At 43.6% G+C, this 16,036-nt stretch overlaps 11 protein-coding genes across 11 annotated transcripts; 4 read left to right on the forward strand and 7 right to left on the reverse strand.

Moving 5' to 3' along the window:
• Positions 1–25: 25 nt before the first annotated feature.
• EROM_011210 (Cdc3-like septin) lies at positions 26–1,129 on the reverse strand (the record flags this gene model as incomplete). Its single annotated transcript, XM_009265687.1, has 1 exon — positions 26–1,129. One exon carries the CDS (start codon positions 1,127–1,129, stop codon positions 26–28), a length of 1,104 nt encoding a protein of 367 aa, XP_009263962.1.
• A 433-nt stretch (positions 1,130–1,562) lies between these two features.
• EROM_011220 (glycerophosphoryldiester phosphodiesterase) lies at positions 1,563–2,858 on the forward strand (the record flags this gene model as incomplete). The annotated part of the gene is made up of 1 exon (XM_009265688.1): positions 1,563–2,858. The coding sequence occupies one exon, from the start codon at positions 1,563–1,565 to the stop codon at positions 2,856–2,858; it is 1,296 nt and encodes a 431-aa protein (XP_009263963.1).
• Positions 2,859–2,910: 52 nt separating this feature from the next.
• EROM_011230 (chitin synthase 1) lies at positions 2,911–5,361 on the reverse strand (the record flags this gene model as incomplete). The annotated part of the gene is made up of 1 exon (XM_009265689.1): positions 2,911–5,361. The coding sequence occupies one exon, from the start codon at positions 5,359–5,361 to the stop codon at positions 2,911–2,913; it is 2,451 nt and encodes an 816-aa protein (XP_009263964.1).
• Positions 5,362–5,419: 58 nt separating this feature from the next.
• Positions 5,420–5,944, reverse strand: EROM_011240 (hypothetical protein; the record flags this gene model as incomplete). The annotated part of the gene is made up of 1 exon (XM_009265690.1): positions 5,420–5,944. The coding sequence occupies one exon, from the start codon at positions 5,942–5,944 to the stop codon at positions 5,420–5,422; it is 525 nt and encodes a 174-aa protein (XP_009263965.1).
• Positions 5,945–5,987: 43 nt separating this feature from the next.
• EROM_011250 (ATM1 mitochondrial ABC transporter) lies at positions 5,988–7,808 on the reverse strand (the record flags this gene model as incomplete). The annotated part of the gene is made up of 1 exon (XM_009265691.1): positions 5,988–7,808. One exon carries the CDS (start codon positions 7,806–7,808, stop codon positions 5,988–5,990), a length of 1,821 nt encoding a protein of 606 aa, XP_009263966.1.
• A 71-nt stretch (positions 7,809–7,879) lies between these two features.
• Positions 7,880–9,262, reverse strand: EROM_011260 (serine-glycine hydroxymethyltransferase; the record flags this gene model as incomplete). The annotated part of the gene is made up of 1 exon (XM_009265692.1): positions 7,880–9,262. The coding sequence occupies one exon, from the start codon at positions 9,260–9,262 to the stop codon at positions 7,880–7,882; it is 1,383 nt and encodes a 460-aa protein (XP_009263967.1).
• Positions 9,263–9,311: 49 nt separating this feature from the next.
• Positions 9,312–10,196, reverse strand: EROM_011270 (thymidylate synthase; the record flags this gene model as incomplete). Its single annotated transcript, XM_009265693.1, has 1 exon — positions 9,312–10,196. The coding sequence occupies one exon, from the start codon at positions 10,194–10,196 to the stop codon at positions 9,312–9,314; it is 885 nt and encodes a 294-aa protein (XP_009263968.1).
• Positions 10,197–10,239: 43 nt separating this feature from the next.
• On the reverse strand, positions 10,240–10,857 carry EROM_011280 (dihydrofolate reductase; the record flags this gene model as incomplete). Its single annotated transcript, XM_009265694.1, has 1 exon — positions 10,240–10,857. One exon carries the CDS (start codon positions 10,855–10,857, stop codon positions 10,240–10,242), a length of 618 nt encoding a protein of 205 aa, XP_009263969.1.
• A 48-nt stretch (positions 10,858–10,905) lies between these two features.
• Positions 10,906–11,559, forward strand: EROM_011290 (aminopeptidase N; the record flags this gene model as incomplete). The annotated part of the gene is made up of 1 exon (XM_009265695.1): positions 10,906–11,559. One exon carries the CDS (start codon positions 10,906–10,908, stop codon positions 11,557–11,559), a length of 654 nt encoding a protein of 217 aa, XP_009263970.1.
• A 188-nt stretch (positions 11,560–11,747) lies between these two features.
• On the forward strand, positions 11,748–13,502 carry EROM_011300 (glutamyl aminopeptidase; the record flags this gene model as incomplete). Its single annotated transcript, XM_009265696.1, has 1 exon — positions 11,748–13,502. One exon carries the CDS (start codon positions 11,748–11,750, stop codon positions 13,500–13,502), a length of 1,755 nt encoding a protein of 584 aa, XP_009263971.1.
• A 1,062-nt stretch (positions 13,503–14,564) lies between these two features.
• EROM_011310 (hypothetical protein) lies at positions 14,565–15,827 on the forward strand (the record flags this gene model as incomplete). Its single annotated transcript, XM_009265697.1, has 1 exon — positions 14,565–15,827. One exon carries the CDS (start codon positions 14,565–14,567, stop codon positions 15,825–15,827), a length of 1,263 nt encoding a protein of 420 aa, XP_009263972.1.
• Positions 15,828–16,036: the final 209 nt, after the last annotated feature.

A 16,036-nucleotide genomic window follows, 5' to 3' on the forward strand; every position in this document is an offset into this window, starting at 1 on the left:
AAATATGGCGGCCAATAAGGAAAGTTTATTTTTCGTTTTCATGACTGACTGAAATCTCAAGCAACTTTGATTCGTAGTACTTTTTTTTCTCTATCAACTTTTGCCTTATCTCTGCAATGGTCTTTTCGTCTTCTTTGATTTTCTTCTGAATTTCCCTTGTTAATCTCTTGTCATCTTCCCCGAGGGCTCCTGACTTGTTTGTTATGGATCGGCCAATCTCTTTAGTTTTGTAATCGTCATAGAATATTTCCGTCGCCTCAACAAGCTTTATAAGGTTCTTTGCTATTAAGATGTCGACCAAAAGATAAAAGTCGTTACTTACCACCTTCTCGAGGATCATTGTTCCCCATGGGTATTCTCTGCTGCAGCCGTTATTATCCTCGGGGATCGTGCTTTTTGCAATAACAAAAAAGGGGTACTCAGATTTGCCGATCCTCTCCTTGTCAGGTACATCTAAATGGAAGACATCGATACTCTCCCTGTACAAGGCTTCTGCAATCCTATTGCTGCACTCCTGTCTCTCAATGTCACTCAGAAGATCACTCTTCCCAACAACCGGAATTAAATTGCACATCTTCGATATCTCCTTCATCGTCTTTATGTCTACCAACTTCACATGCGATGGATTTGGCTCTAAGAAGTAAAGACATACATGGAATCTCTTATCCTTTATCAGAGGCCTGACATTCCTTCTCTCTTGCTCCAAATAATCTTTGAAATTATCCTGAATCAAGTCAACAATCGGAACCCAGCATTCATGGTTGCAAACATTGTCACCTACTCCATCTATCTCAGCTATAGTAATTCTTGTTTGGAAGTCTTTCTCCATCACAAAGAACTTGGATATCTGGATATTAATAAGAGAGTTCCTATGGAAATACTTGTCTTCCTGCTCCTCGCAACCGTCTTTATCGGATACTTTAGTGGAGTCATTGCTCTGCTGCTCATCATCAGGCTTCAGAAAAGGATCAGAGGATAGAACAGAGTCTCCAAGCATTTGGTTGATGAAGGATGTCTTTCCCAGGCCGTTTGAGCCAACCAGCATTATGTTGAAGTCTATACCTGCTTTACAAAAGCTTCGGTATTTCACATTCGGAAGATTCGATACACCTATACCTTTTTGCGTCATATAAACAAATAATCATATGACCTTTATAATGTCGTAAACAATAAAGAACTCCGGAACACCTGAAACATCACACTTTTAAATATGCATCATTCTTTATGAATAATGGACGAAAAGCTCAAAGAAATGGTGGATGCAAGCAGCTTTGCAGAGAAGGAGCTAAAGGTAATACTCGGGGAAATAACTCTACAGAACGAGAGGCTTGTGGATATCCAACGCAAAATTGGAATCACCAGAGGGCACCTCCTGAAAAGCTCGAAGCTTATTGGAGAAATACTTAAAATTACAAAGCCCAGGCTGGCCATTGGAATAATAATCCTTTCTATAGTATTACTGGTTCTGGTATATGTCAAGCTAATATTCCCAAAATAAACAACTCTATTTGTTTACGCTCCATTCTTATTTTGGCACTGTTTACTCCTCTTCCGTTTCTTGGATGAAACAAATTGACTGGAGCAATCCAGAATTCTTCTTCAAAAACAAGCTGATAGAAAACTCCACAACCGTGGAAGAGGAGTTCCGGAAAATAAAAGTCCATAGATTAGAAAGAAACAAAAGGATCCTTGCGCCAATGATCTTCTGCCTGGTTGTGAAGAGCACCAGGGCATATAGGCAAATGCACATCCGGGTAACCTTGAAGAAGCATATGGTCGAAATGGAAGCCAGAACTGAAATATATCCTGAAAGCTTTCTAATGGTTGAGTATAGCAAGGAGGTTGGCCATAGAGAACCATTTTCCGTTAACGTTGAAGCGTGGAGTCCAAAGGGAATGGTCTCGGGAAAAAGCTTTGTTGTTTCGGACCTGGAGCTACCTTCAAAAACATTAGTTTCTCTCAAAATAGACTATGAAGGGGTCATGGAGGAAATTGAAATGGAAGCCCATTGTGTTCGCACTGACCAAAGTATAAGTCAAATCCATGAAGATATGAAAATCATAGGGCATCGAGGGTGTGGGACGAATGGGCACCCGTCAACAAGGATGATGGAGAATACAGTCTCTTCATTCAAGGAGGCATACAGAAGAGGACTGAAGTGGGTTGAAATGGATGTACAACTCACAAGAGATGAGGTCCCTGTGATTTTTCATGATTTCGTAATTCAATCTGGTGCATCTCGCATAGGAATAAACGAGATAACACTCAAAGAATTTCTTCATCTTGTAGGAAATCAGGACGAGGAGAATCATAGCCTTCCTTGTACACTTTCAAGATTTCTGGAACAAATTGATGATGAACATGGAGTCAATATAGAAATAAAATACCCTCTTCCATCTGAAGAAGGAAGATATAAACTGAAGGATCTAGTTCCTGCAGAGAGAGTTGTTGAGAAAGTTGTGGAAATGGTCCAAAGAAGTAGGAAGCAAAGGGTGATTTTTTCATCATTCCATCCGTACATTCTCTTAATGGTGAAGCTGAGGCTTCCTAATTTCAACATCTTCATGCTGACCGAGGCAAAAGGTGGCGAAGGGAATCCATATACAAACACGTTGTATGATGCACTATACTTCTGTACAAAGTTGGGGCTTGATGGAGTTGTTTTGGACTGGAGTTGCATGGCTATAAACCCAATAGATATTGTTAAGATTTTCAAGTCATTCGACCTAAAGACATTTGTATATGGCGATGAAATCAACGACAAAAACATCATAAGCATCCTGAAAGAAGCAGGTGCCCATGGAATAATAATAGACGATTTAGAGCTGATCTGTACACAAAATAATGAACATCATTAAAGCCTTTCTGCCCCACTACTGTCCAGAACCTTGGCATTCAAGCAGAATCTAATCATTTATTTGCTTCATTAAGAAACTCCCCAAGCTCTCGCATTTTGACCTTTGTGTGATCAAACACACCATCCTCATCCTCTCCTTTTTCCCCATCAACCTTTCTGGTGTCACCCCATGTGAAGTCATCAAAATGCCAGAAAGCATATGTGGGGAGGACAAGGTTCCAGATAGGGATGGACAATATATAGATCAAGCACCAGAATACATATTGGACTTCCATTGTCGTAATTAGTATCAGTATGGCAGGTAAACCAAAAATACCAACAAGCATAATCAAAGGAACCCAAGCAGGCTCAATCAGTATTGACACCGCAATCATAACAAATGTAAAGATGATGGCAGCTGGCAATACCAGCGTCCCAAACAACTCCATTACCACAACAAGTTGCATGGAAAAACAAAAGGCCCCGCATAGGTTGTTGACCTGGACAAGCTCAAATAAATTGTGTATGGTTGAGTTGATCCATCTTCTTCTTTGGCTGAGAAGAACTCCAAATTCCCCGGGAACATATGTCTCACACTTGGCTGCTGGAATAAACACAAGTTTTCTTCTGTAAAAGTTTTTTAGCAATAGAGTCGTTAAATACCTATCTTCTCCCAGATGTAAAAGATTCTTTTGGTGTAAAGTCTTTGCCTCAAGAACAGAATAAGCATTTATAATTGCAGGATTTGCAAGAATAGGAAGGCAGAGACTCTTTTCCAGAGACGAGCTTAGAATAGACTTTACATTATTAAACCTCTGTGCCCCAATACGAGACTTAGATGGCCCCGACAGCAGCTGTCCCTGCTGATTTGTAACTATCTTTATTCTGTACATACAGAAACATCCAGGAAGACATGTAACACCACCAAATACTGACTCAAATGCCTTGTTGAGGTGGTGGCTGATATAGTACTCAAAAACCTGTATCATGGTGACCCAACTCTCAAACTTATTCAAGATCATCGTTTCTCCACATATCCCAATAACCTTCTGGTCGGTTTCAAAAACATTTACCATGATAGAAAGAGCATCAGGCTTCACAATTGTGTCTGCATCAACCATCAATATACACTCAAAGTCCTCAGGATCCATATGCGGCATTAGAAGCTTCATCTTCTGGTATATTTCAAAATCTAGCTCAGTCATCCTGTCTCCATAAATCAGCCTCGAAAAAAATGACATCAGAATCACCTGGCTGTCTCTTTTTCCTCTGTTCCCAGCCTTGAATGTCTCTTCAGGATTCCCACATTTATTGATTATAAGGATCCTTGTCTTGTAATTCCTAACTTCAGTGGTGTCCTCCTGCCTTCCAAAGCATGGCCAGCATCTATGCCGTGTGCTCTTTATTTCCTCCTTTACATGGTAATATCCAGCATAGACTTTAGCTCGGTTGTGACGCTTGGCTCCATGAGTAAGAGATATATAACTCTTGGGCTCCGCATTTCTGTCGACATCAGACAAACTCAGAACTATATCTGGTGTGCTCATCTCATTTCCAGATCCAATTATTTCCCCATCGCATATTACTACAATCATCTTGTAATCATATCCATAGTCTTGCTTACAAAGACTATCCAAAGTATTTTTTATTCCATCCTTTCCTTCACTATAACATGTAACTAACAATATACAAGGCGTTATATTAGGCCCGGCCCGAGGCATCCTCTTGGCATACCAAGAGTAGAAAAACCCTAGCGAAAACTTCGTGATAATTAGCCCAAAGATAGAAATAGTTGTGATCCAGAATACCGTATCGGCAAGAAGACATCCAGGAGTCTTCGTGGCAACCTTTCCAGCATAAAACGTATCCTGATAACATCTCCACTCATCTATGTCAAAATCAGGCTTTCCTTCTGTCCCAGCATATTTGTTATTAAATTCTTCAAATAAAGATTCAGAACAGTGTGAAGGATCATAAACCTTATTGCCAACAACTATCATTCCCTTTCTCATTATGTCCCCCCAGTCCCAATAAATGTCATTTATTCTTTCTAGCTCATCAATGTCCTCAGTCCCGCTTACCAACTGTCTTCCAAACGCAAGCTTGCATGCGTTACTATTCTTTTCAAATACATGTGTGTGGTTTTCTCCAAATGCATATTCATCATCTGTATAATATATTCCCCCGTTTGCTATGACAATATTTCCGTCGAATCCATCTCTCTTCAACCTAGATGCAACATATTGAGTATTTCCTTTACAAATAATTGTGTTCATTCCATATGTAATAAAAGCCAAGACAACCCAGCAGAAGAATATGCAAATGCACAAAGCCACCTTTTCTCTCCATGCATGCTGTACTTCGGGAGTTGCCATTCCAAAGCATCTAAGCATGAAATTTGGAATCAGGCATGTTAGGAATATAGTAACCTTATACCACCATCCTTTATTTTCTGATGTATTTTTTGGAGGCTTCTGAAGTCTTGTTCTAGATGGATTTCTTAATATTTCCCCTTGAGACAACATTTGTTTGTGTAAGGTAGGTTCAATATAAGATATTTTAATTAATTATACCTGGAGATTCTCAAGTGGACCTCAGGAAGTAGGAGGCAGAGTTGACATAAACCTCATATAGGATGTCAAAGATATCAAGGTCTACAGTGTCTGTGTCGAAAAACTCAAACACAGGGCACTTTCGGTTCCCTTTCCACCTTACTCCACTTCTCTCCACATCCCCCTCCAGAAGATACGCCTTCTTCATCAGGGTCTTGTTTGCCACAAACTCATTCTCATTCACCTCCATCTCAACCCTGTATGCATATCCATCAAGATAGTCAACAGACAGAGATCTCATCCATCCCGTGTTGATCAAGTTGCTTGAGTCCCTGGGAAGTATCATTTCTCCAATCTCGTACCTGTCCAACACACGTCCCCAGTAGCTTCCAGAATCCATCTTTGCAATCGCCTGGTCTCTCCTTATAAGCAACGGCTTGATCATCTTGTGATGGTCTAGCTTGCACTCAAAATCCTTCTTTGAAAACTCCTCATACTTCCTGTCAATCTCCCATTGTATCTCCTCTAGGTCCTTGTAAACTTCAGTCTCTATCATCAGGGGTTTGTCCTTTGCAATCCCTTATATAGGGAATGACCCATCATCCCATCGTCTTCATTCTCCAGTACATCCCTCCCGCCTCCATCAGTTCAGAGTGCCTTCCAACCTCCAGAACCTTCCCTCCGTCAACAACAATAATCTTGTCCATATACTCGGTCATCCAAAGGTTATGGAGTATCATAACAATCGTCTTGCCTTCAAGACCCATCAGCAGCTCAAAAACCCTCTTCTCGGCACATCCGTCCAGCTTCGACGTGGCCTCGTCAAGCAGCATCACCTCACAGTCCTTGGCTAGGCATCTTGCAATGCAGACCATCTGCGCTTCTCCCCCACTGAGGTCCTTCATCCGAGAGTCAAGCCCTTTCTTGCTGATCACCTCCCATAGACCGGCGTCCATGCATCCCTTCAGGATTTCATCCATTCGGCCACTTGGGTTCCCATACCTTACATTGTAGAGGATGCTTTCATCGAAGAAAAGGGTGTCCTGAAGAATGCAGCCAATCGTCCTCCTGAGCGCCTTGGGCGATATCTTTCTGATCTCAGTCCCATCGACTCGGATCGTCCCCGTGTGGCCGTGGAGCATCAGAATCAACCTCAAGATGGTGCTCTTTCCACTTCCAGACCTTCCGATTATTCCAACACGCTCTCCCCTCATGATCCGGAAAGACAGGCCTTTGAGCACATCGACAGATTGTGGATACGAAAACCCAACATTCTCGAACTCAATGGCCGCTGCTTCTCCGCCAAGTGCAACCTCGATGGACACAGGTGTCCTGCCCAAGGACTTGGTGTGTCTGGACAGACACAAGGATCCTTCGTCCTTCACAGCATCCTGGGTGGCTGTCTCGCAGCTCTCTGCTGCAACTCTTTCCAGCTCGTCGCAAAGGGTAAGAAGATCCGTACAGTCTGTCATCCAGGACCCTATATCCCTTGCAATGGTTCCTAGTGTCCACATGGAGCCGTCAATGGAGAGCACAAACGAAAAGAGCGTGGTGAGATCTCCAATTGCCATTCGGGAGGCTGCTGCATCTGTGCTTCCCTTGAAAACAACATGAACAAAGAGAACTGTGAACAACGTTCTCTGCCCGAAGTTTATTAACCCCACACACTTCTTGTCAGAGAGCTTCAGGCTCCACATAATCCTCATGATTGCTGCAAGCCTGGACTCTTCCATCTCTTCGCAGCAGCATGCCTTGACAAGATCGATGTTTGCGATGCACTCGTGGATTCTCCTGGAAGCCAGGTTATCTGCATCGTTGATCCTCTTCCTATACAAGGAGCGGATCCTCAGAGTCACATGGGTATACACTGTATAGGCAATAACAGTAAGAAGAACCGGGAAGAGATATCTAAACCCGAACATCATATGGATCTCTTTGAAAAGAAGGATGAGGTTGTAGAATGTAGGGACTCCAATGGTGAGGACCTTTCCAAGAACCTTGCAGATCTTCTTATTCCCTCTCTCCACAACTCTATTAAGGCTTGTCGGCTTTTTCTCACAGGAGTGTGCAGAATGTATTGCAAGTCGGAAGACATGGGAGGTCATATCCTCAACAATTCTGTTTGTTATTACTGAGAAGAGAATTCCCTTCGATTCTATGAACACAGAGGAGAGTGTTCTGAATATGAAGAAGGTTACTGCACCACTACACATGGAAGGCACATTTCCATCACTTACTTCCTTAGTACTTCTAAGGCCATTGATGATGATGCCTCGCTCCTTGATTGAGGCCACATCAAGCCACTTTCCAAGGAAGATGCATAGGGCTAATGCGATCATGACCAATACCTCTGCTATGGATACAGGCTTCACCATTGAAAGCAGCCTTCTACAGATCACCCAATGGGATATTTCTTTCATTAATTGTGGATCTGAGGGTGATCGGCCGTTTTATTGGGTGGAAATGTTCATAGGAAAGCTGCTTTAATAAACTACTGGTAGATGGGATGTGCATCTACAAGACTAGATATTCTTCTTTTTATGTCCACGGCCAGGCTGTTGCCCGCGAACTCCTCGCTGGATGTCACCTTCTCAACCTCTGCCTTCGACATCCTCTTCCCCATAGACACCTCTCTGCAGAGGCATACAATGCTGTTGATTATGTCTCCAACTTCCTTCATCTCGTCAGCCCCAAACCCTCGGGCAGTCACTGCATATGTACCCACACGTATTCCAGATGGGTTCAAAGGACTGGTGTCTCCAACAACAGTGTTCCTGTTCACGCTAATCTCCAGTGCATCACACATGTGCTCCACAATGCTCCCATCCACCCCCTTACCCCTGAGATCCACTAGAAACATGTGGTTGTCTGTACCTCCTGTCGGGACCTTATATCCTAGAGACAAAAGATGGTTACACAATGTCTTCGAGTTCTCCACAACCCGCCTCGCGTACTCCACAAACGAAGGCGACTTTGCATGTAGAAGCATGGAAGCAATCCCTGCAATCGTATGGTTGTGAGGTCCCCCCTGAAGCATAGGAAACACTGCAAAGTTGATCTTTGTCTCCAGATCCACAACCTCCTCCCCCTTTCTCACACTCCTTCTGTAGAAGATGAGAGCTCCTCTAGGCCCTCTCAGCCCCTTATGCGTTGTTGTCATAACCACATCACAATACTTAAACGGGCTCTCCATCAGTCCAGAAGCAATCAAGGGAGAGATGTGGGAAATGTCCCCAAACAGAAAGGCGTTGTTCTTATTTGCTATCATCGAAAGTCTTTTGTAGTCAATATCCCTCGAATATGCACTGTATCCACAGATCAGAAGATGGGGCAGAAACTCCATGAAAGACTCCTCAAGACCTGAGTAGTCTATAAGTCCATCACTACCTATCTTGTAAGACCTCGAGTCGAAGTACACACTTGTAGCAGATATCTTCCTGGTCCTTGTCTTATACCCGTGTGTAAGATGCCCTCCAGACGGCAAGTCAAGGCCCATGATCTTCCCCCCAGGAGGAACAAGCCCCGTGTACACAGCAAAGTTTGCAGGACTTCCGGAGTATGCTTGTACATTGACACCCCAAACATCTGGATCCAATGAAAACAGCTCAAGTGCTCTTTTCTGGCAAAGGGCCTCAATCCGGTCTATCCAGTGTGTACCCCCATAATATCTTTCTCCCACTCTACCTTCAGAATACTTATTGGTGAGTATGGACCCGTTGGCTTCCATCACACTCTGGTGTACATAGTTCTCGCTTGCTATTAAGTTTATTGTCTTCTTCTGCCTCTCAGTCTCCCCATTGATAAGAGCATGAAGCTCTGGATCAGATGTTTCCATAGATCCTGTCCAGAACCCTTTTTCTTTTGAAGACTCCATACTTTCCCCCCTCTACAAAGTTAAATACCTTTGGAGGGAAACCCTGCTTTCAGACACTCATATCCATCTTGATTGGAGGGTGTGGATCATATCCTACAAGTGAAAAGTCTTCGTACTGGAAGTCCTCCACCTTCCCCCTCTTCTCCTTTGGATTGACAAAAAGTTTTGGGAAAGGCCGAGGGGCCCTTTGGAGCTGTAACCTTAGGGAATCGACATGGTCCAGGTATATGTGGGTATCCCCCAAGAAGTGAACAAATTCCCCAGGCTGAAGCCCAGTCAAATGCGCCACTATTATTGTTAGTAGAGAGTACGAGGCTATGTTGAAGGGAACCCCCAATCCCATGTCTCCAGACCTTTGGTACATTGCACAGTTTAGCTTTCCGTCCATCACATTGAACTGGAAGAGCACATGGCAGGGAGGAAGGGCCATCTCCCCTAGTGCTGTGGGATTCCATGCACATACAACCATTCTTCTACTGTTAGGGTTCTTCTTGATGGTATCGATCACATCCTTGATTTGATCCACTCCTTTGCCTTCGTAGCTTGAGCCTGATGTTCGATACTCTGCCCCAAAGTGCCTCCACTGGAATCCGTATATCGGTCCAAGATCTCCCTCCTCCCTGTCTATCCCTATCGACTGAAGGAATTGCTTCGACCCGTTCTTTTCCCAGATCCTGATGCCCTTTTCCTCAAGGATCTTTGAGTCTGTTTGGCCTCGAAGAAAGAACAACAGCTCTTCGACAACGCCTTTGTAAAAGACTCTCTTCGTGGTCAGCAAAGGGAATGTGTTGTCCTCAAGAGAGAACCTCATGGTTGCCCCAAACACTGACAGTGTTCCTGTCCCTGTCCTGTCTGCCCTTTTGACTCCGTTTTCCAGTATATGCTGCACCAGATCAAGATACTGATATTCTGCATGCTTTGATTCCTGGGACATATGGATGTTTAATATGGGGATTATATTAGGACAGGGCAGCCGATTATAGAGATCCAGGTTTAATATAAATAAACATCTTGAAAGTTGTTCCATTTTCTGTGAAGGCATTTGCTTCTGTGTTGTAAAAGGCATCTGCAAGGTTTTGGTCAATGAGTCTTGAAACCTCGTATGTAATGTCTCTTTTTTCATAAGATTCCCAGTCTACATGGGGGAAGAATACATCACAGTCAGGAGACTCGAAGACCTCGGTGACAAACATAATCTGAGCCTTACCGTTTTGAATTGCAAGGTTGTAAATGTCATGTCCTCCTATCACGAATATCATTGAAGATGGAGGAATGTCTAGGTGGCTGAGGTCTTCAAAGGTCGGGATGAAGAACGCGTTCTCTGTCTTGGCACCTGGCCTTCTCGATAGAACAATGTTCATGCGGTTTGGGAGAGGCCTGAACTTGGGAGGGATGGATTCCCATGTCTTCCTTCCCATGACCACGGCATTGGATGGAGAAGGAAGAAGATCTATGTGATGGGAGGTGATGAGCGGAATGCTCTGGGAAAGGGTTCTGAACCAAGACATGTCTGTCCTTAGGGGGCGGGACCAAGGTAGCCTGTTGGCTCTTCCTATCCCTTTGTTTCTAGCAAGAGCAACAATTAAGGCAAACATGGGAATATTTATTATGGAAGGTATTAATGGGGAGTGAAAACAAAAGCTATGAGATGGGTTGAATTAATGATTGGTATGATAATGCCCATGATTGAGAGCAAGAATATGGAGGACAAGAATGGTTCTGGGCCCCTGAAACTGAGTAGGGTTGTTGTCCCCTCGCATTACGACTTGCATGTGAAGGTGATGGATGCAGGGTTCTGTGGGAGTGTGGGGATCCAGGTGGACATTTCTGAGCCTGTAGATGAGATTGTGATGAATGCAAAGGAGCTTGAGATATGGGATGCAGGGATTGTTGTTGGAGACAAGAGGATCGACGGAGAGGTAGTTGTTGGGGATTATGAAAAGGAGTATGAGGTTGTACGGCTCCGATTTCCATCTAGGATACCGAAGGGAGAAGGGTATATTGTAGCGGAATTCTGTGGGGACTACAACTCTGGGTTGGTAGGATTCTACAAGAGTGGAGGAGACTCGAAGATCTACAGCACACACTTTGAACCAACAGATGCAAGAAGGGTGTTTCCATGCTTTGACCAGCCTGACATGAAAGCAACGTTCAGCATTTCTCTTGATGCACCGGCAAACCTTGTTGTTCTATCGAACAGCCCTGCGGTGGGATCGTCTCGAAAGGAGTATGGAGACAGGGCGATTGAGTATTTTGAAAAGACAAGCAAGATGTCTACATACCTTTTGCATTTGTGATCGGAGAGCTTGAATATATTGAGGGCTGGAGTAAGTCTGGGGTAAGGCTTCGAGTGTATGGGCAGGGGAAGGAAGAGGCGTCATGGGGGAGATATGGACTAGAGGTTGCAAAGAGATGCCTTGACTATTTTTCCGAGTATTTTGGGATTGAATACGAGTTTCCTTCGAAGTCTACGGCGAAGGTGGACATGGTTGGGATTCCGAACTTTGGAAGTGGTGCGATGGAGAACTGGGGGCTGATTACGTTCCGAAAGGAGAGTCTCCTGGTTGTGGATGGGAAGAGTAGTGTGGAGGACAAGAAGAACATAGCCGAGACAGTATGCCACGAGCTAGGGCACATGTGGTTTGGGAACCTTGTGACGATGACGTGGTGGGACGACCTGTGGCTGAATGAGGGGTTTGCGACATGGATTTCATTCAAGGGGATGGAGAATGTTGGAAGAGAGTATGTTGATTGGGATGTTGAGGGAGAGTTTGTGCAATGGAATGTGATACGGGGGATGGTGGATGATGGGCTTGGAAAGAGCCACAAGATTCGAATGGAGGTTTCTTCTGGAGGGGAGGTGGGAGAGATTTTTGATACGATAAGCTACAGCAAGGGGGCAAGCATTATTAGAATGATTGAAAGGTATGTTGGGGAGTCTGTATTTATGGATGGGATCCGACGATATATCAAGGAACACATGTATGGGAATGGGAATGCAGGGAGCCTGTGGCGAGCGATTGGAGAGTCGTATGGAAGGGACATTTCGTCGATGGTTGAGGGATGGATTTCCCAGGCCGGATATCCTGTTATAAGTGTTTGTGAGAGAGGAGAGGGGCTCGTTCTGTGCCAGAGAAGATACTCTATGTTAGGGGGGAGTGATGATAGCCTATGGATTGTACCTGTTGTGATATGGTGGGAAGGAGGAATGGAGGAGAGGATTGAGGTTGGGGAAAAGGAGGTTCTGGTTGCAAGGAGAGGAGATGTATACAAGGTGAATAGTTCGTATGGGGGGTTCTACAGGGTTGAATACTGTGAGGCTGGATTAAGAAGGCTTGAAGAAAGGATGGAGGGCCTGAGCAATGTGGACAGGGTGAACATAATTGAGGATGTATTTGGGCTAGGGTTTGGACTTTATGGAGGGATTACAGAAGGACTTCGGAAGATAGGAGTGTACTACACGTCGACATACAGTGTTGGAAGGAGTGTTCTTGAGAAGCTACTCCGGATCAAGAGTGTGTTCTATGATGATGCCGAGATTGTTTCAGCAATAGACAGACGAGTTCTCGAGCTGATTGAAGAAAGAGTGAATGAGGTTGATGTTTCTTCTATGGGTGGATCTGTTGAAAAGATTAGTATGGACAAGTATGTGTTGTCTGTAGGGATTGAAGTGGGAAGTGAGTCTGCAATGAGAAAGGTGGGTGAGTTATGGAGACGGCATATTGAGGAAGGGGAAGAGCTTGGAGAGTTTCGATGGATTGTATACAAAGGAGTTGTTGATGATAACATTGAGTATCTTCTGGAGAAGTATAGGAAGGGAGAGACGCCTGGGGCACGGAGAGAGGTTATGAGTGGATTCAGCGGGATAAAGAGGGATGAGAACTTTGAGTTGATTGTGAAGACTCTGCCGAGGTTGAATGTGGAGGACATTGGAGTTGTGATAGCGATAATCTGCAGAGGAGGGAGGTTCCGTGATAAGATGGTTGAATATGTTGTAGAGCATGGAGCAGAGCTGTATTCGATGGTCCATAAGAATGTGATGCTATATAACATCATCATCATGTCACTCCGATATGTAAGCAGAGACTCGATGGTGGAGAAGGTGGTTGGGTTCCTTGATGGGATTAAGCATTCGGGAAGCAACCTAAGTATTGAGAAGGTACGAGACGAGATTGAATGGAGAAGAAGGATGAGAGAGATAAGAGATGAGATTCTCCTAGGACTTTGCTCTTCGGAATAAGAAATAAACTGAATACTCTGTAGATTTAGAGAAGATTTATTTTTATGGCACGGACTTTATTGTATTATAAGGAAGACAACCATTGTAGTTCTTCCTCTACTCCTATTGTTTCAGTCCTTTATTCGTCATCACTCTCATTGGAGCTACTACCTGTGAAAGGGTTATTACCCTCTTCACCCGATCCAAAAGTTTCTTTAGCTTTATTGATGCCTTTATTGATACTTCCTTCAATGTCCTTACCAGCAGACCCTGCAAGGATCTTTGTAAAGAATGAGAATGAGAGGAGGAAAAGAATCTTTGAGTTCATGTGGGGACTATGCAGGTGCTTGCTTATGTAGTTGTTGGGTTAAGGAGAGGAGCAAGTTGTAGTATGTGAAGGACAATATCCTACTTTGGAGATGGATTCCAATTGGGTTGGGTGAGGAAAGATGGGGTCTGAAGATTGATGGATGTGATTGTTCAAAAAGGAGTATGGGGATACCTTTAGGAATGTGCTGGGTGGATTAAGGCTTTGGATGTGAATAGTTTATTGATGGGAGATGTAGCTTCTGGCCACCACTTCCAATGATAAGAGAAGCCTACCGAGATTGTGGCAAGTGTTTGAACTTTAGGCATAGGAGGAAGACAAGGCTCCTGTTGTTGGCAAGCTACTGGGTATTCTCTGTTGTGTCCTGTGTGACGTGAATGCCAAAGTTCTTGGAGTAGAAGGAGATGAGAGCTACGGAGATTGGATCTGCTCTTGTTGGAAGGTGGCTCAGCATGATGTTGGTGTTTACGAAGTGGGGTGGGTTGAGATCTTTTGGAGGAGTTGAGTCTTTGTGTTGATCTTGGTTGTACATGGGATGGGATGCAGATGGGCTTATGTTCTTGATTGACTTGTGTGGTGTATGGATAGTATTTGTAGATAGGATGATGAATGAAGGATATGGATATTGGAATGAGGCTTACAAGGAATGTGAATTAGAGGGGATGTATTACCCCTTGAAGAGATGATATACAGGAGTGTAGTAGACTAGATGGAATTAAAGGAATAAGGAGGTATAAAGGATTAAATGTGGAAGCATGATTTTCATAATGAGGATGTGGGGTATATTCCTATATAGCTATGTGTTGTGTAGTTCTTCAAGTGAGGAGAGGGGTGCGATAGGTGGAGTGGATCATTCCTCGAGTGTTCTCTATAGAAGAGAAAGAATAAAGAAAGCACTTGAGAAAGCTGCAGCCTTTGATACAAAAATCTTAATTCCAATGATATTCCACAATGACAAGGTTGTGGTGACACCGGTGTCTGAGTACCATAGTATAGAGAAAAGTGAAATAGAGTATGCAGAGGATGTGATTAATCGGATTCCGTGTTCGGCTTGGAATACGATGGTGTGTGTGTTTCCACCTAATAACAGTAATTGGATCATGAATTTGGTAGAGCAGTTCTTTGTAGAAAAACGGGGGCGTCTGAGTGGTGTTGAGATGTACAAGAGAGAGAAGACGAAAAGGAAACCGAAGTTCACCGACCTGATGATGAAGATATATCAAGATAATTGTGACCTGCTGGAAGGGTTTGGAAGAGAGGTTGTTAAAAATGTGTGCTCGAAGATTAAGAGTCTAAAAGAGGACAGGAATATGAATGAAAAAGAGAAGAAGGAAGAAATGATGGTATTAGAGGATATCAGGAAATATGGCGAGAGTCTACAAACTAGGTGGAAGAAGGATGAGATACTCAAAGCACAGGAGATAGTGTGTGAGGTGTTCAAGTACTTTTGGGAAAGAGAAGAAGACAAAAGGATTATCACGACGATCATGTACTTGAGAGTGTTGAGCTACGGGGGAGGAAAGATTAAGAAGGAAGTATTCCCTCTAATACACTATATAAATCATTCTGTATTAGTGAAGACATATAATAGATACGGGATAAGAGCGGCAGGGATGCTGATTAAACAAGTATTAATAAAAGACAATGATTGTAATGAAGAATATGCAGAAAAGATTGGAAAAGAGGTTCAAAAGATGGAGTCTGAAGAGAGAAGGATGGAAGAAGAAAAGAAGAGAATGGAGTCGAAGGAATCAGGATGTGAGTTTGAAGTCCTAGAAGGTCTTGAGGGGGGTAGTAGTAAAAGAAAAGGAGGAGAGAGAAGAAGGAAGGGAAGAAGGGGTGTAAGAAAGAAGGAAAAGAGAAGTGAAAGAAGAATGATGGAAGAAGCCTGTTCTGGAAGAGAGGGGGCAACCAGTTCAAAAGAACCATGTGATAAACAAGGAAGTGTGCATTTCTACAATATCCACAAAAGAGTACTTCGGTGGAAGAAGGACCCTAAGAAGATCAGGAAGAATTAGATAAGGGAAGGGAAGAGAGGTGGAAAGGAAGGAGTGTAGAAGAGATTTGTAAGCAGAAGGAGGTACATGACATATCAGAAGTTTCAAAACTTCTAAGGAGCCCTGATGCAGACAGATTCTTTGTAGACACGAAGATATACAGAGGAGATTCTGTGAAACGGTGGGGGAAAATGGGAGTAGCAATACTCGAGACAGCGAAGAAAAGGAGA

Source organism: Encephalitozoon romaleae, chromosome I (assembly GCF_000280035.1).
Source record: "Encephalitozoon romaleae SJ-2008 chromosome I, complete sequence".
NCBI lineage: Eukaryota > Fungi > Microsporidia > Unikaryonidae > Encephalitozoon > Encephalitozoon romaleae.